The following is a 12,755-nucleotide window of genomic DNA, read 5'->3' as shown; positions in this document are numbered from 1 at the left end:
AAATATCAGCAATAAACTGGCTCTTTTACCTCCATCATGAAGGAGTGTTGACTCACACACACACACACACACACACTCAGGCGAAACATACACACACACACACTCAAAGTGTCAGGTGAAATACAAACACACACACACACACACACACACTCAGAGTGTCAGGCGAAACACACACTCACACACTCAAAGTGTCAGGCGAAACACACACTCACACACTCAAAGTGTCAGGCGAAACACACACTCACACACTCAAAGTGTCAGGCGAAACACACACTCAAAGTGTCAGGCGAAACACACACTCACACACTCAAAGTGTCAGGCGAAATACAAACACACACACACACTCAGAGCGTCAGGCGAAACGCACACACACACTCAGAGCGTCAGGCGAAACACACACACACTCAAAGTGTCAGGCGAAATACAAACACACACACACACTCAGAGCGTCAGGCGAAACACACACACACACTCAAAGTGTCAGGGGAAACATACACACACACACTCAAAGTGTCAGGCGAAATATACACTCACACACTCAAAGTGTCAGGCGAAATACAAACACACACACACACTCAGAGCGTCAGGCGAAACGCACACACACACTCAGAGCGTCAGGCGAAACACACACACACTCAAAGTGTCAGGCGAAATACAAACACACACACACACTCAGAGCGTCAGGCGAAACACACACACACACTCAAAGTGTCAGGGGAAACATACACACACACACTCAAAGTGTCAGGTGAAATACAAACACACACACATTCAAAGTGTCAGGCGAAATACAAAAACACACACACACACTCAGAGCGTCAGGCGAAACACACACACACACTCAAAGTGTCAGGCAAAATACAAACACACACACACACACACACACACTCAGAGCGTCAGGCGAAACACACACACACACTCAAAGTGTCAGGCGAAATACAAACACACACACACACACACTCAGAGCGTCAGGCGAAACACACACACACTTAAAGTGTCGGGCGAAATACAAACACACACACAGACATACACACTCAAAGTGTCAGGCAAAATACAAACACACACACACACACACACTCAGAGCGTCAGGCGAAACACACACACACACTCAAAGTGTCAGGCGAAATACAAACACACACACACACACACTCAGAGCGTCAGGCGAAACACACACACACTCAAAGTGTCGGGCGAAATACAAACACACACACAGACATACACACTCAAAGTGTCAGGCGAAATACAAACACACACACACACTCAGAGCGTCAGGCGAAACACACACACACACACACTCAAAGTGTCAGGCGAAACACACACACACTCAGAGCGTCAGGCGAAACAAACACACACTCAGAGCGTCAGGCGAAATACAAACACACACACAGACATACACACTCAAAGTGTCAGGCGAAATACAAACACACACACACTCAGAGCGTCAGGCGAAACACACACACACACACACACACTCAAAGTGTCAGGCGAAATACAAACACACACACTCAGAGCGTCAGGCGAAACATTCACACACACACTCAAAGTGTCAGGCGAAATACAAACACACACACACACACACACACTCAGAGCGTCAGGCGAAACACACACACACTCAGAACGTCAGGCGAAACATACACACACACACACACACTCAGAGCATCAGGCGAAATACAAACACACACACACAAACACACACACACACTCAAAGTGTCAGGCGAAATACAAACACACACACACACACACACACACACACACACACACACTCAGAGCGTCAGGCGAAACATACACACACACACTCAGAGCGTCAGGGACGCTTCTGGAGGAATACACACACACATACACACACACACACACACACGCTTCTGAAGGAATTAAGTGTTTTATGTGTATGCCACAGTAAAGAGATGTGTTTTAGTCTAGTCAAGTCAAGTCAAGTCAACTTTATTTATATAGCGCTTTTAACAATGTAGATTGTTTCAAAGCAGCTTTACAGTGTTAAACAGGAAAATAATGCAGCATAATTTTATTCAGCTGTATAGCCATTCTGGAAAAATTTCAAGTATCATACAGTGACAGTGTGGGCTTTAGATCAATAATTTGATCAGTAATTTAGTTTAAATGGTTAATTTAGTTTATTATTTAGATGTATTTCGATGTTTAGTTGAAAAATTTAGTGTCCCCAACTGAGCACGCCAAGCCAGAGGCAACAGTGGCAAGGAAACCAATCTATTTAGATTTAAACTGACAGAGTGTGTGTGTGTGTGTGTGTGTGTGTGTGTGTGTGTGTGTGTGTGTGTGTGTGTGTGTGTGTGTGTGTGTGTGTGTGTGTGTGTGTGTGTGTGTGTGTGTGTGTGTGTGTGTGTGTGTGTCTATTTTGCAACCTCGATGGCTTACAGTCTCATGCTTTCATTTCTGTGCACTTTATTTCTTACATTGATGAATAATTGCTTTTATTTCACACATTTCCCAAAATTAGCTTTTGGAATGACACACGTTCATTTGTGTGTGTGTGTGTGTGTGTGTGTGTGTGTGTGTGTGTGTGTGTGTGTGTGTGTGTGTGTGTTTTTGTGTGTATAAGTGTGTATGTGTGTGTTTTTTCTTTTTGTCTGTTTTGCACTCTTGATGTTTTAGAGATCTTCATTGTTGAGTCCTTTTTTCTGCATCCTGGCTGATTTGTAGATTGTGTGCACACAAAAAAACTCTGTATTTTCATATTTTTGACAATTTCCTGTTCATTTCCTATGGGGGTCATTTTTGACCAGAAGGTCCTGAGTGTGACTATTTTTTTTACCACCACTTAGACTTTTCGAATCCTGTCCACAATTCTTTTGGGTGTTCATATACCTATAAAGTCGCCAAGTTTCGGACCATTCAGATGAAGCTACGATTTGTGACATTTTTTTATAATTATAATTTTTGACCCAAAGTACCCCAGAGGGTTAAATGAATTCACAATACACATTCATTACTAATCTTATGCCCAATACAGGCTGAAAAAAGCAGAACTTTTTATATTTACTGAGAGCTACAAATGGAATTATTAATTTACAATATGCACACATTCATTACTATTATTCTTATGCATAATCTGAAGAAAACGGCTTTGTTAATGTTTCTTGTTTGTTAATTATATTATAAATGACATTACATAGGCCTATTTCAAATCAAAATGGCGAAATTAGACAAAAGTTTATTAATTTTGCTGAATATTTTTGTCATTTGTTTAACATTTCTGACTTACAGAAGCAGCTGTCAAATATGGAATGTTTAGTTTAGCTGCATATCTCGCACTTGACATCGAGTCGCGCTGCTAAAATTCACGCTCAGCCTCAGCAGCTTCTGTGAACATAAAGCCCGCCTACTCTGATTTGATTGGTTTTCTCAATTATTTTGACATTGACGAGCGGTGACAATTACAACCACATGAGGTTCTGCTGGAATAAGTCGGTAAATCCATTTCTGTCATAGTTTATGTGCATGTCTTCTTATCGGAAAAATATATACGCCTCAATTGATTTTTGTGCATTTCAACCAGACATCTGCCTTTTTTGTCAAAGTTTGTGTGCATCAATTGAGCTCATTTTTATAATTCATGCGTTTCCATCCAACATTTTGACATGCAATATCCCAAAGTTCACATTAAAGTAAGCAGCAATACCGGGGCCAAGCGCAACAGAAGCAAACAAGGAAACTAGCTGCAGACCAACTGAAAAAAATTATTGAAGACAATTGAAGACAATTTTAAGCAAAAATTTTAAAACCCCATATTAAAACATTGAGTTGTGAGCCCATACATGTGTGGGTCAATTTTGGTGAAAATATCTAATTTTGTTTTGGAGTTATAGACATTTATATGAAAAAACACGTACAAAATGACTGACACCTGACTTTGATTGGATTTTACTGCCCCTTACTATCAATATTTTGTCATTTGGGCATTAGTGTTCAGCTATCGACCGATGTTTCTGAACTTCTGACGCTGGTTTCGCCTCGATCAGACTAGCGGTTTCGAAGATATCAGCTAATGTTTTTTAAGCGCTAAATTACCGCGCTGCACAAACCATACGCCGAAACCTGGTAAGTCTGGTATCGTTGGACTCAGCAAGGATTCAGGAGACAAAAAAAGTTACTCCCATGAAAATAAGTCAACCACACCCAAAGTTATAAAAAAAAGAAATTTTTGTTTGAAAAAAAATTATTAAATTATTTTTATTAATTAAAATAAAAATTCAGCCTCCTTCAGGGCATCGTGCTGATGACCCATACTGAGTTTCGTAACAATCCATTCATGTGTTCATAAAATACAGCATTTTAGCACATAATTCAAAATGTCCGACAGCTAAAATGGCTGATATGGTAACTCGGCATGACGTCCTGAATCTGACGAGACCACTTTTATGATTTCTGGACAAACAGTTCAGAAGTTATACGCAAAAATAGCCATTTTTCGTATCTCTGGACCTGTAGGTGGCGCTGTGTGCTGAAACGCTGCATGTTGCCTCAGGTCATGCTTGTGATAACATGTACCAAGTTTGGTTTGAATACGATAAAGCGTTGCGGAGATATAGCCTTAAGTGTATTTTCGCAACAACTACATAAAATTTATTTGCGCGTTTATTGGAAATGGTTTGATGAATCAACTTGAATTCCATAACTTTTTATCAACATGGTCTGAAGATGATCTGGTTCAATTTTTGTGAAAATCGGAGAAACAGCCTAGGAGGAGTTCGCAAAAGTAGGTTTTCCGGTTAATTAAAAATGGCGAATTTTGTCTCTATCCCTTAGGGTTCAAAAGTTATTAACATAAACATGAGTGAAACTTTGGACAGGTGGTGGCGCTAGAGGGATTGAGTTAGAGACTCCAAAATTGGTGTGGTGAATGTTGGGCCAGGCCTCTATCTGTGTGCCAAATTTCATAACTTTCCCGCAAACGGTTCTATGGGCTGCCATAGACTTCAATGCAGTGTTAATTTCGTTGATGAATAATTTTCGTCATAATTTTCGTCACCGACCTTTTTTCACTGACGAAAACGAGACTATAACTAAATAAAAACTAGTGTTGGATGACAAAAACTATGACGAAAATCAACTGTCATTTTCGTCAACAAATAAAAACGAGACGAAAATGTTAGCGAGGGTGGATTAGGGAAGAGATGAGGTCAGAACTGATGTCCTGTGTCACAGATGAACACATTTGATCTGAACTGATCTAACCTCTGGAAAACACACGATCTACAGGCTCACACACCCCCAATCCAGCTCCAGAGTGGCTCAATCAATAACACACACACACACCCAATCCAGCTCCAGAGCGGCTCAATCAATAACACACACACGCACACACACACACCCAATCCAGCTCCAGAGCGGCTCAATCAATCAATAACACACACACACACACACACACACACACACACACACACACACACACACACACACACACACACACACACACACACACACACACACACACACACACACACACACACACACACACACACACACACACACACACACACACACACACACACACACACACACACACACACACACACACACACACACACACACACACACACACACACACACACACACACACACACACACAATCCAGCTCCAGAGCGGCTCAATCAATCAATAACACGCATTTATGCCAGACCAGTGTTTATGAACTAATGCTGATGAATAATGCCAATATTTACTTTACGATGTTTATATAGTAATATGTTTTAGACGGTTGTAACAATGCATATTTGATCTCCTCATCTGAACTTGAATGAGCTCCTGCAACTGCATACATTTCAAAATAAGAGTCCCAGTGTATTTCCAGCTTGTTTATAATTACAAGTCACACATTATATATTCGTTTTTGGTTACACAATAAACTGTATTTAATTTAATTCCCATTTAATTCATAGTCAGGAGGAAAGACCAGTATTTGACACATATTTAATAAAGTATCAGGGTTTTAATAGTTCACTAAAACCATTTAAAAACTCTTCATTACTTGAAATTAAATAAATTAAATAAAAATAAAAATAAACAAACTTATTTGAAGCTTTAGCTTAACCTGATATGGCCTACTGACTAAAACAGAAATACAAAGTTATAAAAACTATATAGATGTTTTTAAAAAAGTGAATTGAGCTCTTTCGTGTATTATTAATGTCAAAAACAAAATGTCAGTTCAAGTGACAGTCGGTTATGTAAGGCATAAAATCGGCAGACACTTCCCTTTAAACAACACAATCATAAACTCATTTTTGTTCAAATGTTCTAAAGAAACTGAAAAATTGTCACACTTAGTTGCAAATTGAGAACTGTTTATTCTTAATGATTGTTCTTTGCAATTGTATGGCGTACAATGTTTCATTAGAGCTTGTTAATCTTGAATATAACTTTGTAAATAAAATAAAAGTATTAAAAGAAATCTTCATAATCATTTTTAATATGGCAATACTGTCAAACAGATATTCTAACTAAAAACTAAACACATATTAGCGCCAATTTTGGTTAAAATGTAAAGTTCATGTATTTGCACAGCAGGATAATTAGTTACCAAAAATGTTAAGAATCGTTTCGGGAATCGGATCGTTACTCCCAGAATCGGAATCGGATTGAATCGTGAAGTGCTTTAGATTCCCACCCCTACTAATAACAGGTGGATGACTTACAGTGACTATGACTAAAGCGAAATCAAAATTTGCAGAATAATCAATGGCAGAATAATAACAAGAAATCGAACGTTCGGTGCTTGGCCCTTAGTGTTGCGGAGATATAGCCTTAAGTGTATTTTCGCAACCGCTACGTAAAATTTATTCATGCGTTTATCGGAAACGGTTTGACGAATCAACTTGAATTCCATAACTTTTTGTCAGCATGGTCTGAAGATGATCTGGTTAAATTTTTGTGAAAATCGGAGCAACGACCTAGGAGGAGTTTGCAAAAGTAGGTAAAATTAAATTAGGGAATTTTGCCTCTATCCCTTAGGGTTCAAAAGTTATTAACATAAACATGAGTGAAAATTTGGACAGGTGGTGGCGCTAGAGGGATTGAGTTAGAGACTCCAAAATTGGTGTGGGGAATGTTGGGCCAGACCTCTATCCATGTGCCAAATTTCATAACTTTCCCGCAAACGGTTCTATGGGCTGCCATAGACTTCAATGGCAGAATAATAACAAGAAATCGAACGTTCGGTGCTTGGCCCCTAATAACAGGTAGATGACTTAAGGCCTTTGCACACTGAGTCCGAAATTTTTGCATGCGTTTTTTCGTATGCGTGATCCGAAAAATTTGTCACGCACAGAGACCTTGCACACTGAGTCCGATGCGTATTAATGAATGCGTTACGAAAAAACCCTGCAAAACAACACAAAATGCCGTCTTCAAGTAGTGAGGATGACTTTTTGTCCTCTCTCTTAAAAAAGGAAAAGGAGAAAATATTGGGTCCATCCACTCCTGCGATCGCGTAGAGAGGAAGGAGAGTTCCACCTCAAGGAGCGTTGCGGGATTATCCAGACCGATTCAAAGTTACCTTCAGTGGCTCAGTTTGATGCTTTGCTAGCGATACTGGAGCCACAGATTAAAAAGAAGACCACACATTTCCGTGAATCAACTTATCCTGAACAGAGACTGACAGCCTATGTCTAAAGGTATAGATCCGCGCGCACACACACACACACGCGGTTTACAGGGACTTGGTGTGCTATAATTATAGCTGTGATATAATAATATTTGTAGTATTTCTGATACAGTAATATTTGTATATATAATTGTAGGTACCTGAGCACTGGCGATTCATTCACCAGCATTGCCAGCAGTTTTAGGCTGGGCATCAGCTGTAGATGGAAAAACGGATGCGAAAAACGCAGAAAATCGAAACTGTTCCATTTTTTTTTTTGACGGACGAAAGTTTCGGATGCAGTGTGCAAGCGTAATTGACATAACGTGAGGTCGAATTTATTTTTTGACGTGCGAAAATTTCGCATGCGAATTTCGGACTCAGTGTGCAAAGGCCTTTACAGTGTCTGTGAACATGAAATCGGCACACACTTCCCCTTAAACAACACAATCATAAACTTATGCGCTGGCCACAGTCTTCACGATCCACTCCAAGAAGACGGACACGCGTGTGTATATGCCGTAGACGCCGGCGCTCGCGCAGCCTTTCCCCCAGCTCACGATCCCCGTCAGAAACCAGGTGTTCTTGTAGCGGGTGACCAGGGGCCCTCCACTGTCCCCCTGGCACGAGTCGCGGCCGCCCTCGATGAAGCCGGCGCACAGCATGTTCCGGGTCACCTTCAGACCTGACCTCGCCCTGCATTCGTCCAGAGAGACCCTGGGCACGTCCAGCTTCTGGAGAACCACAGACGAAGGCCCCGATTGCGTCAGCCGGCCCCACCCGCTGACCGTGGACATGCGGACGGCCCCCAGCGTGCGGCCGAATGTGCCGTTGGCGGGAGGAAGGCACACAGGGATGGCGAAATGGTTGAGCGTGACGGGGCTGAGCAGGCGCAGCAGGGCGAGGTCACTGTCCGTGCTGGAGTGGTTGTACTGCGGGTGCATCAGCACTTTAGACACTTTCATCCTCTGTTCGGTCCCTTCGTCGTTTTTAAGGATGTGTTCACCTACAGGAGAGATGAGATCAGCCAATCACTCACATGAGATCAGCCAATAGCAAACCACAACCATCCAATCAATTCCCCACAGACACAATCAAGCCCCGCCCCTACATTTCCTGAAACTGCCTCATCGACACGGCATCCTCAATGAACCCGTCTCAGGCGTGATGACTCCGATTGTTCGAATATTACAATTTAATAATTGTTAAATCAACACATCCTCCTCAATAAACCCGTCTCCGGCGTGATGACTCCGATTGTTCGAATATTACAATTTAATAATTGTTAATTCAACACATCCTCCTCAATAAACCCGTCTCCGGCTTGATGACTCCGATTGTTCGAATATTACAATTTAATAATTGTTAATTCAACACATCATCCTCAATAAACCCGTCTCAGGCGTGATGACTCGGATTGTTCGAATATTACAATTTAATAATTGTTAATTCAACACATCATCCTCAATAAACCCGTCTCAGGCGTGATGACTCGGATTGTTCGAATATTACAATTTAATAATTGTTAAATCAACACATCATCCTCAATAAACCCGTCTCCGGCGTGATGACTCGGATTGTTCGAATATTACAATTTGATAATTGTTAAATCAACACATCATCCTCAATAAACCCGTCTCCGGCGTGATGACTCGGATTGTTCGAATATTACAATTTAATAATTGTTAAATCGATATGTCATCCTCAATAAACCCGTCTCAGGCGTGATGACTCGGATTGTTCGAATATTACAATTTGATAATTGTTAAATCAACACATCATCCTCAATAAACCCGTCTCCGGCGTGATGACTCGGATTGTTCGAATATTACAATTTAATAATTGTTAAATCAACACATCATCCTCAATAAACCCGTCTCCGGCGTGATGACTCGGATTGTTCGAATATTACAATTTGATAATTGTTAAATCAACACATCATCCTCAATAAACCCGTCTCCGGCGTGATGACTCGGATTGTTCGAATATTACAATTTAATAATTGTTAAATCGATATGTCATCCTCAATAAACCCGTCTCAGGCGTGATGACTCGGATTGTTCGAATATTACAATTTAATAATTGTTAAATCAACACATCATCCTCAATAAACCCGTCTCCGGCGTGATGACTCGGATTGTTCGAATATTACAATTTAATAATTGTTAAATCGATATGTCATCCTCAATAAACCCGTCTCAGGCGTGATGACTCGGATTGTTCGAATATTACAATTTGATAATTGTTAAATCAACACATCATCCTCAATAAACCCGTCTCCGGCGTGATGACTCGGATTGTTCGAATATTACAATTTAATAATTGTTAAATCAACACATCATCCTCAATAAACCCGTCTCAGGCGTGATGACTCGGATTGTTCGAATATTACAATTTGATAATTGTTAAATCAACACATCATCCTCAATAAACCCGTCTCCGGCGTGATGACTCGGATTGTTCGAATATTACAATTTAATAATTGTTAAATCGATATGTCATCCTCAATAAACCCGTCTCAGGCGTGATGACTCGGATTGTTCGAATATTACAATTTGATAATTGTTAAATCAACACATCATCCTCAATAAACCCGTCTCAGGCGTGATGACTCGGATTGTTCGAATATTACAATTTAATAATTGTTAAATCAACACATCATCCTCAATAAACCCGTCTCCGGCGTGATGACTCGGATTGTTCGAATATTACAATTTAATAATTGTTAAATCGATATGTCATCCTCAATAAACCCGTCTCAGGCGTGATGACTCGGATTGTTCGAATATTACAATTTGATAATTGTTAAATCAACACATCATCCTCAATAAACCCGTCTCCGGCGTGATGACTCGGATTGTTCGAATATTACAATTTGATAATTGTTAAATCAACACATCATCCTCAATAAACCCGTCTCCGGCATGATGACTCTGATTGTTCGAATATTACAATTTAATAATTGTTAATTCAACACATCATCCTCAATAAACCCGTCTCCGGCGTGATGACTCCGATTGTTCGAATATTACAATTTAATAATTGTTAATTCAACACATCATCCTCAATAAACCCGTCTCCGGCGTGTTGACTCCGATCTTTTGAATATTCCGATCTATTATGACCTCTGACCTGTAAAGTTTCCAGAATAATAATCATACGCTGTTTCAACAATGTCACTAAAGAAGTGTGTTTTTAGTTGTCAGGGCAAGACAACCCTGCACAGCTTCCCAAAGAACCCAGCGTTAATGGGACAGTGGATGGAGTTTGTTTTTCCGGAGCAGGAGTTGTGCAAGTGTTTTTGTTTGTTCCCTGAATTTCGGCGACGATTGTTTTATAAACAAGCCCCAGTTCAGCTCCGGATTTGTAGCTGGTCTAATGCTGAAAGATGGAGCGGTCCCAGCGATTAAGGTTCACAGTCGTGTGTTGGAAGCAGGCGGTGAGTAAAACTGCTTCAAATGTCTTTGTGTTATTCGCTATCGACTCATTCATTCAAATGAACTACTATTCCATTGTTTTTCTATGTAGACACGCTGTGCAAAACCGTTCTGCTTGCTACTGCTAACATTAAATCACATATAATAGTCCATAAACCATATTACATCCTCATAAACCATGAGTAAACACACACAAATGATGTAAAACTCGCACATGACTAGCCACTAAGCAAGTGTATAACTTTAGCTCCGCCCACACACGCCTCCAGCCGCTCGGTTTTATTCGGAAAGACTCTGTACAGCGTATCTTTCTTTTATAAATATAATAAAACTAAAGACTTTTCAGAGGTATGAAGGATGCAATACCACTCTATAGGCACTCAAGATTGACATGAGATTGTGTCTTACCCAGTGTCACCTGTAGGAGGGCCGGATCCTTATTCCAGACACAATGAGCCGCGGTGAGAATCCACTGGGGGTCTATCAGAACCCCCCCGCACTTATACTCGCCAGCGATCTCTAGAGAAGCCTGTGGAGAAGACCAGACATAAAGCATTGGCATCAGTCCATCACACTAAAGCTGTTACAGTAGTGTTCTCGTTTGTTCTCGCTTATTACAGTAGTGTTCTCGTTTATTACAGTAGCGTATATTACAGTAGTGTTCTCGTTTATAACAGTAGTGTTCTCGTTTATTACAGTAGTGTTCTCGTTTATTACAGTAGTGTTCTCGTTTATTACAGTAGTGTTCTCGTTTATTACAGTAGTGTTCTCGTTTATTACAGTAGCGTTTATTACAGTAGTGTTCTCGTTTATTACAGTAGTGTTCTCGTTTATTACAGTAGCGTTTATTACAGTAGTGTTCTCGTTTATTACAGTAGCGTTTAATACAGTAGTGTTCTCGTTTATTACAGTAGTGTTCTCGTTTATTACAGTAGTGTTCTCGTTTATTACAATAGCGTTTATTACAGTAGTGTTCTCGTTTATTACAGTAGCGTTTATTACAGTAGTGTTCTCGTTTATTACAGTAGTGTTCTCGTTTATTACAGTAGCGTTCTCGTTTATTACAGTAGTGTTCTCGTTTATTACAGTAGTGTTCTCGTTTATTACAGTAGTGTTCTCGTTTATTACAGTAGTGTTCTCGTTTATTACAGTAGCGTTTATTACAGTAGTGTTCTCGTTTATTACAGTAGTGTTCTCGTTTATTACAGTAGCGTTTATTACAGTAGTGTTCTCGTTTATTACAGTAGTGTTCTTGTTTATTACAGTAGCATTTATTACAGTAGTGTTCTCGTTTATTACAGTAGTGTTCTCGTTTATTACAGTAGCGTTTATTACAGTAGCGTTTATTACAGTAGTGTTCTTGTTTATTACAGTAGTGTTCTCGTTTATTACAGTAGTGTTCTCGTTTATTACAGTAGCGTTTATTACAGTAGTGTTCTCATTTATTACAGTAGTGTTCTCGTTTATTACAGTAGCGTTTATTACAGTAGCGTTTATTACAGTAGTGTTCTTGTTTATTACAGTAGTGTTCTCGTTTATTACAGTAGCGTTTATTACAGTAGTGTTCTTGTTTATTACAGTATTGTTCTCGTTTATTACAGTAGCGTTTATTACAGTAGCGTTTATTACAGTAGTGTTCTTGTTTATTACAGTAGTGTTCTCGTTTATTACAGTAGTGTTCTCGTTTATTACAGTAG

At 39.9% G+C, this 12,755-nt stretch overlaps 1 protein-coding gene across 4 annotated transcripts in view; it reads right to left on the bottom strand.

The window, feature by feature from the left end:
• Positions 1-5,951: 5,951 nt before the first annotated feature.
• The window catches only part of f7l (coagulation factor VII, like), a 14,163-nt gene continuing 7,359 nt past the window's right edge, over positions 5,952-12,755 (bottom strand). The window contains exons 4-7 of one of the 4 annotated variants that reach the window (XR_013816234.1): positions 11,467-11,587; positions 8,023-8,627; positions 6,930-7,242; positions 5,952-6,884 (exon numbers count right to left, since the gene is read on the bottom strand). Coding sequence is in view for 2 of the 4 variants with exons in the window: in XM_079812970.1 (XP_079669096.1) it covers positions 8,080-8,627; positions 11,467-11,587 (669 nt within the window). In the remaining 2 variants the exon portion in view is untranslated. Of the gene's footprint in view, positions 8,628-11,466; positions 11,588-12,755 lie in introns of all 4 variants that reach the window. The other 3 variants (XR_013816235.1, XM_079812970.1, XM_079812969.1) reach the window with 3 other exon arrangements.

The sequence above is a fragment of the Gobio gobio genome (genome assembly GCF_949357685.1).
Source record: "Gobio gobio genome assembly, chromosome: 3".
Lineage (NCBI taxonomy): Eukaryota > Metazoa > Chordata > Actinopteri > Cypriniformes > Gobionidae > Gobio > Gobio gobio.
This window is presented reverse-complemented; position numbering and strand designations above follow the sequence as displayed.